At 52.1% G+C, this 16,942-nt stretch overlaps 1 protein-coding gene across 1 annotated transcript; it reads right to left on the reverse strand.

Annotated features, from left to right (window-relative positions):
• Positions 1-1,616: 1,616 nt before the first annotated feature.
• Positions 1,617-14,387, reverse strand: sall2 (spalt-like transcription factor 2). Its single transcript, XM_035429310.1, is given in 4 exon segments — positions 1,617-3,948; positions 5,750-7,034; positions 7,036-9,349; positions 13,971-14,387. Coding segments are annotated over 4 exon segments (4,020 nt in total). The 5' UTR covers positions 14,047-14,387; the 3' UTR covers positions 1,617-3,603.
• Positions 14,388-16,942: the final 2,555 nt, after the last annotated feature.

Genomic DNA, 16,942 nt, shown 5'->3' on the forward strand with positions numbered 1-16,942 from the left:
CAGCTGGCCCCCCCCCCCCCCCCCCCAGTCGTGCTTCGGCACCCACATACAGAGGAGATGCATTGTGCTGAGAGACAGAGAGGATTAGAGACGCCCCTCTGTGGGCTTATACCAGAGAGGGAGGGAGGGATGGAGGGAGGGAGAAAGAGGGAGGGGGAGAGATGGAGAGGGAGGGAGGGTATGTGCAGCTGTACGAGCAGTCACACGTTTAAGCTCATGCGCACACACACACACACAAACACACACACACACACACACACACATACACACACACACACACACACACACACACACTCACCAAACACATACGCACACACAAATGTACACACACACACGCACAAACACACACACACACACCCAAACACATACGCACACACAAATGTACACACACACACACACACACACACACACACACACACACACACACCCAAACACACATACACACACATACAAACACACACACACACACTCACCAAACACATACGCACACACAAATGTACACACACACACGCACAAACACAGGCACACACACACACCCTGACACACTACAGCTCAATAACACACTATAGCGCAATTACACACTGTAACCCAATAGCACACTCCAGCCCAATAACACACTGATGCACTACAGCCCAATAACACACTTACACACTACAGCCCAATAACACACTGACACACTACACCCTAATAACACACTTACACATTACAGCCCAATAACAGACTGACGCACTACAGCCCAATAACACACTTACACACTGTAGCCCAATAACACACCGCAGCCCAATAACACACTGACACACTACAGCCCAATAACACACCGCAGCCCAGTAACACACTACACCCTAATAACACACTGACACACTACAGCCCAATAACACACCGCAGCCCAGTAACACACTACACCCTAATAACACACTGACACACTACAGCCCAATAACACACCGCAGCCCAGTAACACACTACACCCTAATAACACACTGACACACTACAGCCCAATAACACACTGCAGCCCAGTAACACACTACACCCTAATAACACACTACAGCCCAATAACACACTGTAACCCAATAACATAGTATCGCCCGATGGGATACAGAAGGGTTCAGTCTCCGTGTTCCATCGCTCTCTACTGCCCCCTACTGGTCAATCAGGCGCCCGGGATCTGCTTGCCAAAGCTACGCATGAAGTGTCCCCCTCAGGGTCTTCTGTCCTTCTGAGTCTCTGCTCCAGCACCGTAGCCACTGTTGTGTGCTGTGTTTGGTGGGTGCATACATCAACTCTGTGTTTTCCATTATCAACAACAACAGCAGGATCGGAATATGTGCCTCCCCCACCCCCACCCCCCTATTCTAGGCCGAATTTGCCTTCTTATCAAGCACGCTGCCGTCTTTAGTTCTGCCCAAACTTTGCCATGTGGGCTGCAGTGTGAAAAGAAGCCGGCTGCTGACACCGTGTGGTTCGAAGGAGAACTGCAGCCATTTACGCTCTCCCGAATTGGCTGTGGGGATGACTGAATGACCAAGGCTGCAAATACAGCCTGCTAACTGGACACTCCAAATTAGGGAGAGAAACGGGCATGCCAGATATTTAAAAATAATAACAAATTGACAAATGTGCAGCCTTTACATAGTTTCATTATTATCGTTTTAATTTTTCCTCTCGATTGAACACTGAACATACACTGAAGATATCACAATCACGACAAGGCCGGAAAGCAGACATCCAGTTAAACTTCAAATGATAAGAACAATGACAATAACAAAAAAAAAATTTAAGTTGGAAAGACCCATCTAATTATACAGAGACTACTGTGGCACCTTGGGAAACACAGCACAGTCACAAGACATGGGGGGTGTCTACCCCTAATGCTCTGAAAACACCTAGAGAACGCTCAGAAAACGCTCAAGGAATGTCCAGAAAACACCTACGAAATGTTCAGGATGCACCCAGGAAATGGCTGCAAAACGCACAGGAAACTCTCGGGAAACCTCTATGGAACACACAGGAGAAACGTCCAAAAAACACTCGAGGAACGTCCAAGAATTGTTCAGGAACCAACCGGCAAACGTTCAGGGAACATCCAGGGGAAAAATGCTCAGGGAATGTTTGGGGAAAGTCCAGGGAACGTTCAGCGTAAATCCAGAGAAAAATGCTCAGGGAATGTTTGGGCAAAGTCCAGGGAACGTTCAAGGAATAACCATGGAAAAATGCTCAGGAAATGTTTGGGGAAAGTCCAGGGAATGTTCAGGGAATATCCAGGGGAAAATGCTCAGGGAATGTTTGGGGAAGGTCCAGGGAACGTTCAGGGAATATCCAGGGTAAAATGCTCAGGGAATGTTTGGGGAAAGTCCAGGGAATGTTCACGGAATATCCATGGGAAAATGCTCAGGGAATGTTCGGGGAAAGTCCAGGGAATGTTCAGAGTAAATCCAGGGAAAAATGCTCAGGGAACATTTGGGGAAAGACCAGGGAACGTTCAAGGAATATCCAGGGAATGTTCTAGGAAAATCCAGGGAACTGAGCCTGTTGTGTGACAGGGGAAAGTCACGTGGACAGAGCAGGTGCAGAATCTGAACAAAACCAGCAGCAGAATCACCAGCAGAGGGCAGCAGTACTTGGATAGTCCTCACCAATCGGGTCTCAAGACCTGACCAGGCCAGAGTGAACCGGAATTAACCAGAAAAAACCAGGCCAGACTGGACTGGGCTAGATCAGACTGGAGCACACCAGTCCATCATCGTAATCAAAGCCATCATGTGATAATGGATGCCCCCTCCCTCCATTAAGTACACAGCAACGAACCTTTCAGAACAGACATTAGGGAAGAGTGCCTACTTAAATTTACTAACCCCTCCCACACACAGGACAAGCTGGCCAATACCGTCATGCAAAAGTAATGTATGTCAATGTACCATCAGTATGGAATCCTTAATATAAAGTACTTATCAAACCATATGGCATATTCATGTAACATACAGATCTTTTTCCTAATGTCTCAGTGTATGTGCGTGGGCACATGACGCATGTATGGAAATGACAATAGCCGATATGCACAAATGCACTGAAGCATAAATGTACACCACATGTAAACATTAACATATATTACTTTTTTTTGTAAATAACCATCTAATGCCAGGACCACTCAGGAGGTGCTACACTACACAGTTACCATTGTGCCTTCTAAACCAGTGCTTTAAAGAAAAAAAATCCCTTTGTACCTAACACATATCCCTTTTTTAAAGATTACAAACAGAAATGGAGAAATTAGACAAAAGAGTGCTAGGACTCTCCAACAACTCTGAGATAGAACCTCTCCTTCTCTCTCACTCCTTATATCTTGCTCTTTCTCTCTCACTCTCTCCATCGCTCTCTCTCTCTCTCCTTCTCTCTCTCCATACCTATTCCCCCCTGCCTCCTTTGCCTGTTCACTTTTAGGACTTTAACCGCCATTCTGCCTCACTACGTCACACACACTAACTAGCCCATTTACTCGAGAACTACCCAGCTACTCTGGTAAATAGAAAAACAACACAATTTAAAAATGTGTTTCCCCCAGGAAGTAAAAGTTTATTTGAAGTACCGAGATGCCCCCGGCTCAGCCAATCACATGGCCTCGGGTTCAGCACCCCCCTTAGACTCCTCCCTCAGCTCCTCCAAGCCAGTCCCTGCGGCCTGGTCCTCCGATGGCTGGGGCTTCTCGGGAGACTTGGCCAATCGAGGCATTTCAACCTCCTCAGCTTGGCTGCCATTGGCTGGGTTTGGAACTGGGTCTTCCGGCTGGTCGCTGCTATTGGTCAGGAACACCTGGTACTGGTTCCAGAAACTGACTGGCCCGCTGTTGGTGGCGGAGGCCGGGGCAGGGGCAGGGGGAGCAGAGGGGGGCAGGCGAGTACTCCGCGGCGGGGGGCGCGAGCCCTTGACTACGACCCCGTGGTGCTTCATGTGTCCCTGGAGAAAGCAGAAAGGGAAAAAATATCTTACAATGGTGGCGGTGTCGCATAACGGGGAAAAGGAGCTGGCCTTGTAACCTGAAGGTCCCCGGGTTCGATTCCTGCGTTGGACACTGCCGTTTTACCCTTGAGCTAAAGGCACTTGCCCTACATTGATTCAGTATATATCCAGCTGTATGAATGGATGTGGATAAGAGCGTCTCCTAAATGCCTGTAATGCTATGTAATGTAATGTAATGCGCCACACCCTCAAACCTTAGAAACGGGTCATCTGCCGTGCCCGTACAACTTATAAACAGGTCACAGTGCCACAGCGACAAAAAATAGAAACAGGTCATAGTACAGTACCATGCCCACAAAACTCAGAGACAGGTTAACCATACCCATTGGAATGTTCTAGTCACAATTACTGCTTCGCTGGCTACGTTGTACTACGTTGAGTGAAAATGCTGACTATGTTGGGACACTTCAGTAGTGCAGTAGGTCATACACACATTGAATACTTTTCAAAAAATGTTTAAAAGGCATACTATGCAGGATTTTTACCTTGAAAATATTATAAAATAACCCTGCTAAGGCATATCTATGATGCACTGGAAATCTATGTCTTCAAGCATTTTTTTCAGAATTTGTGAACCTTTACCAGTATTTGTTGTTCTACAATATGTTTGGAACATTTCTTGGCATGGCACTCTGTGGTTTAGAATCACATTTCAGCAGAGTGGTTGTTTGGGGTGGCATAGCTCAAGAGGTAAGAGCGGTTGTCTGGCAGTCAGAGGGTTGCCGGTTCGATCCTCCGCCCTGGGCGTGTCAAAGTGTCCCTGAGCAAGACACCTAAAGCCTAATTTCTCCCAAAGAGCTGACTGGTACCTTGCATGGCAGCCTTTCTCCGTTGGTGTGTGTGTGTGTGTGAATGGGTGAATGAGAGGCATCGATTGTAAAGCGCCATATAAATGCAGTCCATTGAGTTCCTTGCCTGCTAGCCAGGGTAATGGCCCAGATACAGCCAAGCAAAAGCAGAAAGACAAGCCGACGGGGCTCGAGTTAACTGGAGTTAACCTCGGAACGGCTTTTCCTCAGTGGCGTCAGATGAAGTTCGCCATGGCGATGAGGATGAGCTGGCTCGTTTACTGTCGGACCTGTACGTAACGTTACCTGTAGCCATCCAGCTAGGGCTGCCAGATGTCCGGTTTTTGACCGGGAATGTCCGTTTTCAAATTATTTGTATGCGTCTGGTTCGTGGTCAATGTAACGCAATGTCCATCTGAGATGGGAGACAGATGGGAGACATTTACCGGTAGTTTCTAAAGAATTTGAGTGTCAGTGACTCGGTGGGTGTGCGGGTGGGGTTGAAGACTTCTCTGGAAGAGGAGACTTCTTTTATTGTAAACACAGGACCACAGCAAGGCAAAAAAAAATCCTCCATAGTATACCTTTAACACTTGAAAAGGAGTCTTTTCCTCTCTCTAACTCCCTCTTGCTCACTCACTCTCTCTCTTTCCCTCTCTCTAACTCCCTCTTGCTCACTCACTCACTCTCTCCCCCTCTCTCCAAGTCCATCTTGCTCACTCACTCTCTCTCTCTTCCCCTCTCTCTAACTCCATCTTGCTCACTCACTCACTCTCTCTTCCCCTCTCTCTAACTCCCTCTTGCTCACTTACTCACTCTCTCTCTCTCGTTCCCTCTCTCTAACTCACTCTTGCTCACTCTCTCTCTCTCTCTTCCCCTCTCTCTAACTCCCTCTTGCTCACTCACTCACCCTCTCTCTTCCCCTCTTCCTCTCCTTCTCTCGTTCTCACCTTCAGGCCGCTGCGGCTGGCGTACTCCTTCCCGCACTCGGAGCAGCTGTATATTTTCTTTTCTGGGGGGCGCAGGACAGGCGGCGGCAGAGCGGTGGCGGCGGCCAGCCAATCAGGATCCGGCCCCGCGGCCTTGACGCCGCCGCTCCCATCATCCTTTGCGGGCGAGCTGAGCAGGCTCCTCCTGCCGTCCCTCAGGGACGGCCCCGCCTGCTCGGGGGCCTCCTCTTTTGGAGCCGCTCCCGAGGGGTGCGGGAGCGGCGCCGCCCCGGTGGTGGGCTCTGGCGCTGCGCCCATGTCAATCTTTGGTACCGAGGAGGGGGGCGTGGTGGGGGTGCCAAGGGGTTCGGCAGGAGAGGGGTTGGGAGTCCCACCTAAGTGAGGGAGAGGCGTAGCGGCAGGGGACGAGAGGGGGGCCATGCTCTCCTTGCTGGTTTCAGGGGTGGGGGCAATGCTGGAGGTGACATTGGGGATGGGGCTGTTGGGGGAGGCAGCAGGGGTATCGGTGGGGACGGGCTGGCCCGGGGTGTCGTCGGGGGCACTCTGGGGGTGACAGTCTCCTTCAGCGCTGTGGCTCAGACCGGTGGGGGGGCTAGGCGGGCGGAGGGAGGGGCACGGGGTGGTAGGCGGCGGCTCAGCGCAGGGACCCTCCTCCTCTTTTGTGACGGCCGTGGCAGGAGCGGCGGGGTCAGCGGGGGTCGCCAGGGGGTCGGCGAGGGGCGTGGTCACGCTGGCGCTCAGGACGGGCGGCTCCGCGCTGCCGGGCGGAGTGGCGTCCGGGGCGGGGTTCAGGGCGGGGTCAGGGCTGAGGTCGGCCGGGGGTACGAGGTCAGGGCTGCCGGGCGGGTCCTCCGCTGCTGGGGCCAGTGGCTGAGGGGCGGGGTCGGGGGCGGAGCCGGGGGCGGGGTCGGGGCCGGGGTCGGCATCGGGGGCGGCGTCGGCGCCGGCGGCGCCCGGGCTGAGCAGGGGGCGGGCAGCGAGCTCGGGTTCGGGGCTGTCGGGCGGCAGCTGGCCCCCCAGGTGCATGCGGATGTGGTGCTGGAGCACCAGCGCGTTGGTGAACTTGCGCTGGCACAGCGGGCAGGAGTTCTGGGCGCGGGCGGGCGGGCGGGCGCGGTGGGTGGCCTGGTGGGCGCGCAGGTTGCCCTTGGTGGAGAAGGAGCGGCCGCACAGCTTGCAGGGGAAGGGCCGGTCGCCCAGGTGCGTGGCCTGGTGCAGCCGCAGCGCCCGCGGGCAGCTCAGCACCCGCAGGCACACCCCGCACTGATTGGCCGCCGCCGCCCCCCCCGCCGCCCAGCTCGGCCCCGCCCATCACCGCCCCGGGCCCCGCCCCGCCGCCGTTGGCGCTCACCCCCAGGGCCGCCATCATCTCTCGGGTGAGGCCGGGGGCGGAGCCGACGGGGGAGGAGCCGGCGGGGGCGGAGCTCGTGCTGCCGGAGGCGGAGTTCTCGACGGAGCTGTGGGCGGAGCCGTGGAGAGGCTCCTTCTCCAGCTTCTCCACCAGCCGCTGCAGCTTGGAGGTGTCTGAGGACGGGGGCTGGGGCGCTTTCGGGAAGCTGGAGAAGGGGAAGGTGAGCTGCGGGTGGGGCGGGGCCAGGTGGGACCCCGGGCCGGGAGGGGGCGGCGGGGGACGGAGCAGGGTCAGCCCGGGGTGGTGGTGGGGGTGGTGGGAAGGGGCGGTGGTGGGGAAGAGGATTTTGGGGAGGTGGGCCAGGTGGGAGTAGGCGGAGTGAGGGTGGAGGGCCTGGTGCGGGGGCGTGTTCTCGTCGAAACGCTTGGACCCGGCTTTGTACAGCCCAGCCATGGAGGCCAAGGGCCCGGACGGGGAGGAAGAGGAGGAAGAGGTGGAGGAGAGGAGGGAGGAAGTGAGGGCGGAGGAGGTGGACGAGGAGGAGGAGGAGGAGGCGGGGGGGGCGGAGCCGGAGGCGGCGGCGGCGGCGGCGGCAGCGGCGGCGGCTCGGTTGAGCTGCAGCAGGGAGTGCGCTGTGGACAGCAGCGCCAGGTCTACGCTGGGGGGCAGCGGGAGGGAGGAGGGCGGGGCCCGAGGGGACACGCCCAGGGAGAACCCCGCCCCGCCCCGCCCGTCCGACCCCTCCCCGAACAGCTCCTCTTCGGCACGCCGCTTCCTGCGCTTCTGAGCCGCGCCCACCCCAGCGGCTGCGGCGGCGGCGGCGGCGGCAGAAATGGGCTCCGGCCCCCCTTGCCCCGCCCCGAAGAGGGAGGGGGGCAGCAGGGAGAGGGAGAGCTCGGGGTTCTGCTCGCGGTGGCGCAGGAAGTGCACCTTGAGGTTCCCGCGCGTGGTGAAGCGGCTGAGGCAGACGGGGCACTGGTACGGGCGCTCGCCCGTGTGCGAGCGCAGGTGGATCTGCAGCGACGAGTCGCTGCTGAACAGCTTCCCGCAGAAGCGGCAGGCGTGCGAGAGGCGGGACAGCCCCCCCGAGGCCCCGCCCGCCGACCCGGACCCGCCCGACGACGAGGACACGCCCTCCTGGGAGGGGCCCGGCAGGGAGGCGGAGCTGAAGAGGGGCGGGGCGAAAAAGGCCAGGCCTCCGGCGGAGGTGGTGTTGGGGGACTTCTCGTGGAGGTAGCGAGGAGGCAGACCCAGGGCCAGGGAGGGCGGGTACTGGGGCGTGACGGCCGCCGTGGGGGTGGACGAAGAGGAGGAGGAGGAGGAAGTGGCAGAGGAAGAAGAGGGGATGGTGCCACCTCGGCCTGCCCCACCCCCAACATAGCCCCGCCCCCCAGCAGCCCCGCCCTCGAACTGGGACTTGAGCGGCCGCAGGACCTGGGACAGGGAGTGCGGCGCTTTCGGCTTGGGCAGGGACTGGGGCAGCAGGGACGGGAAGCAAGCCAGGAGCTGGGGGGCGGAGCCTGGCGGGGGCGGGAGCGGATGGGCGGAGCCAGAGCCGGCTCTCTCCCCCGGCACGCCCCCTTCCAGGCAGAGCTGGGGGAGCGGGGGCAGCGGGGGGGAGTCCAGGCCGCAGGCGGCGGCCCCCCCCAGCTGCAGCACCTGCCTGCAGATCTCCTCGGTCATCTGCATCTGGTAGATCTGCCTCTGCTGCAGCACCTGCAGCTCCTCCAGGATCACCGCGATGCTGAGGGCGGGGCGAGGGGCCGCGGGGCCGGGCGGGGCCCCCCCGGGGGAGGGGGAGGGCGTGACCGGGCTGGGCGGGCCCTCGGGCACCGGGCTGGGGCTGCCCGGATGGGGCGGGGCGCAGGAGGAGGAAGAGGAGGAGGACGAGGAGGTGGTGGTGGCCGACACGCCCAGCTTAGGCGAGGCCATGAGGGGGCGGGGCTGAGGCTGGGCCTGGGAGGAAGGGGCGGGGCTCGGGGGGCGCGTCTGGGAGGAGAGGGAGGGGTGGGGGAAGTCGGGCGACAGGGAGCAGTGGGCGTGAGGGAGGGAGGTGGTGTAGGGGGTGAGCTGATTCGGGGAGTGGGAGGGCGGGGAGGTTTCCGTGGGCAGAGAGGGGGTGTGGAGGCCCCCAGGAGAGGGGCGGGGCACCAGAGGGGGCTGGCAGTCCAGCAGGGAGGAAGAGGATGATGATGACGAAGAGTCTGAAATCAAGGAGAAGGACAGGGACTTCACTGCCAGCTGCTCACCTGAGAGAGAGAGAGAGAGAGAGAGAGAGAGAGAGAGAGAGAGAGAGAGAGAGAGAGAGAGAGAGAGAGAGAGAGAGAGAGAGAGAGAGAGGAGAGGGCGAGAGAGAGAGAGAGAGAGAGAGGAGAGGGCGAGAGAGAGAGAGGGAGAGAGAGAGAGAGAGAGAGAGAGAGGGAGAGAGAGAGAGAGAGAGAGAGAGAGAGAGAGAGAGATTCTTATTATTTCATTTAGAACGATAGTAAATGTTTTCATTCAAAACAATCTCATTCATAATTCAAAACACTGAGAGTGAGAGAGATCGCAGTTACAGAACAGCTGAAAGACACAAGCAGTTTTATTGCCAATCAGCATGAATGGTGCAAATACTGAAAGTCAGTCTGTGCTACTCTCAGTCTTACCACTTACTCAATAGTTACTCATTAGGTATAAACATAATCTCAATCTTGGCACATAGTCATCAGTTACTCAAAGATTCAGCACATACAGTCTTACCACTTACTCAATAGTTATTAGTTAGGTTTAGCACATACTCAAAGTCTTGGCACATACTCCTCAGTTACTCTAAGGTTCAGCAGTCTTACCACTTACTCAATAGTTATTATTTAGGTTTAGCACATACTCTCAGTCTTGGCACATACACATCAGTTACTCTAAGGTTCAGCACACAGTCTTACCACTTACTCAATAGTTATTATTTAGGTTTAGCACATACTCTCAGTCTTGGCACATACTCCTCAGTTGCTCTAAGGTTCAGCACACAGTCTTACCACTTACTCAATAGTTATTATTTAGGTTTAGCACATACTCTCAGTCTTGGCACATACTCCTCAGTTACTCTAAGGTTCAGCACACAGTCTTACCACTTACTCAATAGTTATTATTTAGGTTCAGCACATACTCTCAGTCTTGGCACATACTCCTCAGTTACTCTAAGGTTCAGCACACAGTCTTACCACTTACTCAATAGTTATTATTTAGGTTTAGCACATACTCTCAGTCTTGGCACATACACATCAGTTACTCTTTAAAGGTTCAGTGCATACTCAGCAGCACTCCCTGCACAGCAACTTTAGGTACTGAGCCCACTGCTAACCCACAATATGTGTGTGTGTACATGTTTATGCATGTGTGTCTGTGTATGTGCATGTAGGTGCATGTTTTACTTTACTTCACTCTAGTGTGTTTCTTTTGCACCTCTGCACCTTGAACTAATGCACTTGTTGTACGTCGCTCTGGATAAGAGCGTCTGCTAAATGCCTGTAATGTAATGTAATGTAATGCATGTGTGTGAATGTGTGCATGTGCATGTTTGTGCGTGTGTGTGAATGTGCATGTTTGTGTGTGTGTGTGTGTGAATGTGTGCATGTGCATGTTTGTGCGTGTGTGTGTGAATATGCATGTTTGCGTGTGTGTGTGTGTGTGGAATGTTCATGTTTGTGTGTGTGTGTGTGTGTGTGTGCGTGTGTGCACGTGCATGTTTGTGCATGTGTGTGAATGTGCATGTTTGTGCGTGTGTGTGTGAATGTGCATGTTTGTGTGTATGTGTGCACGTGCATGTCTGTGCATGAGTGTGAATGTGCATGTTTGTGTGTGTGTGTGTGTGTGTGTGTGTGCATGTGCACGCTTGTGTGTGTGTGTGTGTGTATGTGTGAATGTGTGCATGTGCATGTTTGTGCGTGTGTGCATGTGCATGCTTGTGTGTGTGTGTGAGAGCATGTGTTAATTTGGTATGTGTTAATGTGTGTATCAGTATGAGTGTGGATTTTTCAGTGTGAGTGTATCTGTGCAAGCAAGCCTCACCGAAAAATCACGATTGCACATTTTATCCAATCATCTATAGATGGGGGGAAAAAAAACCTAGAAACAATTTTGAGGCAGCCAAAGATCATCCTCCATGAACTAAGTGTGCCACACCAGCGAGTCGGGAAAAATACGGAAATGTACGGGTGAACTTTCACAGTTTTGTTTTCAGTTGTGGGGGGTCACAGGGAACGTGGACACGGTTGTCCCTGACATACTAAACCACACCACGCGCGCGCACACACATCACAGTGACAACAGGAATATTTATTTTCATTTAATACAAGACAGACGGCCATCAGTTCTTTTTTTGTCAACGCCTTGTTTCCCTTGGCGGAGATGTCTGGCTTTTAAAAAAATATCATCATGTTAATATGTACATCGACATGCACATACCGTCGCCTGCATACTAAAATAAGGACTAAGGGCATATTTTAAAAATTGTAAATGGGTGTAAAGTTCCTCCTTAACGTGCCGGTAAAGGGAGACCTGTGCCCGGTTCCTTTACTGAGAACACTTGCAGGTGGCGGGTGTTAGACACACAGACACAGGGCCGCTATTCCAGCAGAGAAAAGTTTCCCTCCCACAAGTATCCCCACACCACAGAAGCTCTCATTTTCTACCTCTGAAAATCCACTCCTTATCCTTGTTTTACCGGCATTCACTTACCGCTCTCTCTCTCTCTCTCTCTCTCTCTCTCTCTCCCTCTTTCCGCTCGTCTTCTCCACCCGTTCCCTTGTCTTTCCTGTCTTCCAACTAGACCTCTATCATTCTTTGTCCATCCACCCTTTATCTCTTTATCCCACTCTGCCGCGACCATCCATCTCAACTTCCAGCAGCGCCCGATGACAGCCTACCTTGCTACCACGGCAACGCATTGCAGAGGACAATGGACATCACCACGGCAACCTCTAACCCCTCTTAACCTGCCCCCCACTCCATCCAGTCTGTCTTTCATCTTCTGCCCACCACCCCCACCCCCCCCCCACCCCCCACCCCCCTCCAGCCCCCCACCCCCCTCCCCCCCTCGAACTCCACAGAGGGGTCAGAGGTCACATCACACTTAGGGGTTCTGACCACTGGCTCGCTCTCCTGGCCGCTGTGATTGGCCAAAAGACGTGACCTCCTGTTCACTGGGGTCACATTCTTTCAAAGTCTTGAGCAAAGACAGAGAGAAGGATAAAGAGAGGGAGGGAGGGAGAGAGAGAGAGAGGGAGAGGGAGAGAGACAGAGAGATACACACACTCACACACACAAACTCTCACGCACATGTACACGCATAAAAGCACACATATGCACATGCACACAGATAAAGATTCACCCACACACACATCTCTCTCTCTCTCACACACACACATACACACATATGTATGCACACACCCTCTCTCTCTCTGTTCTCTCTCTCTCTCTCACACACACACATATGTATGCACACACCCTCTCTCTCTGTGCTCTCTCTCTCTCTCACACACACACAGAGCTCAGCCAGGCTCTTCATGCTTCACCGCACAGTCACAAAATGCCGGAAGGACAATGAAGTCTCACGCTGGTGCTGTTACACAGTACACCTCTGCTCTCCTCTCACCCTCTCTCTCTTCTCTCATCTCTCTCTCTCTCTCTCTCTCTCTCTCTTTCCTTCCTCTCATCTCTCTCTCTCTCTCTCTCCCCCACAGCTAACTGGGTGGTCCATGTTTCTGTGGGCTGGCGGAGAGAGGAGTGAGAGAGAGAGAAAGAAAGCAAGAGAGAGGGAGGGAGAAGGAGGCAGTGTGAAGGGTGAATCTGAAGATCCACCTCAAATTAAGCAGGAGAATTTGAAGGAGAGAGAGAGAGAGAGAGAGAGAGAGAGAGAGAGATCAAAAAACGAGAATTAATCTGAACGCCCCACACCCCCCAACCCCCTCCCCACAGAAAAAAAGGGGAGGGTGGTGGGGGTGGGGGCTAATGAAGGGGATCAGAAGTCAGGCAAGGCCGTAAATCTCCTATTAGACGGACAACAAACCAGCCACTCTGCCCACGCAGCTCGGCGCACAGCGTACCTTAAAAGCCGCTGCTGTCCAGTAATTTCAATTAATCGAATCTGGCGCGCGCCACAAATATTAAAAAATTAAGGTGGCGCCTGGGCACTGAAATGTGCCTTTCTCAAAAGTGAAACTACCACAGTACGCCCCGATCCATGTTTGGGACCTCGTCACACTCAACTTGCTGTTCTCTCAAGTTGGATGTTTGGCCGAGCTAGAGACCAACACAACCGATTATCCGTGACCGACTTTCACTCTAGAAAGCGGGCTTCACTAACTAAAAAAAGTAAAACGCCGCTATGTGCACGGAGATAACCAAGACACGGAACTGTAAACTCATACATGCAAATGCAAATGAAAATTTAAATTTAACGAGCTTTTTCTGCATCGAGCCGGAGCGCCCAGATGATGTGTCGGTCTTGTTTCTCCTCAACGACGCCACTGAAACCTCTAACATCATTGTGGAATGTTAAACGTACCACAAAACGGACACCGTTTACGTTCGTTTCGATAAATATCAGAGAGTATATATATTGCTGCAACTGAAGTGAAACCAGAACGCAGAATGGACACCCTCAACTTACGAGCGCACATTTCTGTGGTTGTGCATCCTGACAACTCTTCGTTGCTGTTAAATGTATTTCTCCCCATGTCACCCATCATTCCCCCTCATAATTATTATTATTAGTTATTTCTGCGGTTACCACACACTTTCAGTTGTTCCTTACAGGTCGCCTTGGTTTTCAAGGTGGTCCCGTAACGTTAATTCACAAGAAATGTATCGGATAAACAGTCATTTTCTCACCTTGCGTCAGTATCCGCGTGTTCCCGGTGGCCGGGTTCACAAGTTGTTGGGGCCGTTTCTGTTTCCGGCGCGACATGATTCACGAGGACACCGAGTGGGAGAGGGGGCATCAGCCAAATACAATGCGGTTCTCACACACACACAAAAAGGGTTCTGAAAGACTCGCAAGTACTCCTTTCTGTACTAACCAAAGCTCTCACTTTGCCCAAACGTTTCTTTCTACTTTCAGAGAGTCTCTACGGAAAACGGAGCGGAACAGATTCATTCTGATCAGTCATTTACGCGCAGAAAATCAGGCGAGCGACTGCTGGCCCGCGGCATCTGTAGCTGCCGTGTGGTTTTGAGAGTGCGCGTGTGTGTATGTATGTGTGGCTGTTTTTCTCAACAAACCCTCTCTTCTCAAACTTGCCCACCGTGCCTGCCACCCCCCACCCCCCAACCCCCGTCCCTCTCTCTCTCTCCCCCTCTTTCTCTCTCACACACACACATACACACACACACACAACACACACAGTCTTCTTGTTCTCATTTTACATTTGCATTTAAATGGCGAGGAACACCATCTCTTTCTCTTTTTGGGGGTGATTAATTCCCCTCCCCCCCCCAAACTCCATTTACCTACCTCTTTTATGGAAGAAACACTATAGCACTCATAAACCTATCTTTAACAAGTCAGACATCACACATAGACGCTCGCGCGTAAATGCCTCGGGCAGCATTTGCGCTTCTCTCGCGGACGTGATTTAGCACCGTCATGACATTCACCTTTTTCTTTTGGATGAACCAACCGCAAACGCGCCTCGCCGCTGAACCTGTTGCATCTACCGGAATGACTGAAATCCTCCAGTTCAAGACGAGCATACAAACGCAACTTAAAGCGTGCACAACCCATACACACACACACACATATATATATATATATATATATATATATATATATATGCAAAAAATACGAGAGATTAAATCAGCCCGGCTGATTTTATATATGCTTTATATTCAGTCGCAAATAGATTAATTTCCCAGGCGGAAATTAATTCAATGTGCGCGCATTTAAAGCTTAAGCAGACAGTATTTTTAAATGATTAGTATTCTACATTTTAATAGGTTTCTATGGCCCTTCTCATTGAGTACGCCTTGGTGCGATTACAGTTAATGACTTCGCTACGCGCAGCCTTTCGGTGGTTTTAGTCGTAATTGTGATTATGGCAGAAATCAGTTATTATTTTTTAATAATGTGCTTCGGGGGATGTGATTTCAGAACTTTATTATCTGCGGAGACAGAAGACAGTCCAAGCCAGATCGCTCTTGCAGCCGATTGGTAGTTCGCGGAAGTTGGATACGCCCCTTTTTTGCCAATTCTCCATCCCCACCGCCCCTCCGCCCGCGTTCTGATACGCGAGCTCTATTTAAAAGGTAGTGAATGGACAGGAATTTGCAACAATGGCGTTCAGCACACAGTCGAGTGAGCATATCTCTCCGAGTCTCGGGGGACACACTGGGCTACTGACACGCCGCACAATGCCTTCTTTTCTCTCCCAGGTCCACTGCCCATACCACGTGGAAAATGGAAAAAGAATGAAAGCGAGAAAGGGAAAAAAAAATCAGAACTTTTAAGTAGGCCTCTCATGCGCATGTATTCACACCAGTCTTCATCCAAGAACTTTGTTTCAAAACTGTAGTTGTCGCTGGCGATATTATTTTTTTACGTAGGAATACCAGACCCACGCGCCTTTACTATATATATTTTTAAAAACTACTTTTCTTACAGTATAGAGTATTCATTACCAGATAAATTAATGCGCGTTTCAGCACATCATAGCTTTAGGTGTTTTACATTTTCATTTAACACAGCTGCTCATAACAAGTTGAATGCAACCTAAAATGTAAAAACACTTAAGGTTGTTAAGTACAGAGTATTCCCATGATGCATACTAATGAATCTGAACTTCCGTTTCTTTAGGGATAATACGGTAGTGTTCCTGAACCTTGTCGCCGCTAGGGGGAGACGCTCACTCTAATTCATATTCTCACTGTATTTTAAAACACCTGCCTCTTTACATTTCATAAGTTGCTGATTACGCACAAACAGAGCAACGTCCGAGTACTTAATGGGGTCACAAATGGCATGGAATATAGCATTACACAGAACCTACACAAATACAACTCCAATATTTTTTTTTTTTTTTCCCCAAATCTATGTTCAAATATTACATGCTACCCAGACCCAAAGTTTCTGTCCCACGACCTTCAGACGACTGACTATTCCCCTCAGCTGTGCGGCTTCTTGTCCCAGTCACAATTCCTGCCTGTACTGGCCCCCGAAAAGTACAGGAACCCAGGAACCCCCCTTGGAGGTATGGCCAGCAGAAGATTGAATTACCAGCTCTACAGGCAGCATGTTGCACCCCCCCCCCCTCCTCCTCCTCCTCCCCCTCCCCCCTCCCCCTCATCCCCCTCACCCCCACCACCCACTACCCCTTGCACTCTTATCTTACGTAATTAGTCCAGGCTCTGCCATTTTTATGGACACTTAAGTGCGCGTGATCAAAATTTGTAATATGCTTCCTTGGCCTGGTTAGCAATGTTCACCTGCATTAAGTTCAAGTTCCTCAGAAATGTTGAATCATTACACACTGGTCTACGAATGTTGTTAGCCAGGTCCGGCACTGTTGCTAGCACAAACCAGGAGGAAAGTACTTGCCTTATCTTTTAAGTGACTCTGCTATAATGTAATACCTGACATGTATTTACCCAAATATATTCACAACACTGGGCATGTAATCGCACGTCTCAATTTATTTAATATTTTAAACAATTGTGCAGGCTAAACCACCAAACACATTTTGTCAAATACAAGTATTGGCATCTGACAGTTAGAAAATTATATACTGACTCTACAGTTAACATTTAAAGCAATGTATAAAGCAGGGCTGGTCAACTAATTTTCATGGGAACCAAAGTAAAAAAAAAAT

This window comes from Anguilla anguilla, chromosome 8 (assembly GCF_013347855.1).
Source record: "Anguilla anguilla isolate fAngAng1 chromosome 8, fAngAng1.pri, whole genome shotgun sequence".
NCBI classification, from domain to species: Eukaryota; Metazoa; Chordata; class Actinopteri; order Anguilliformes; family Anguillidae; genus Anguilla; species Anguilla anguilla.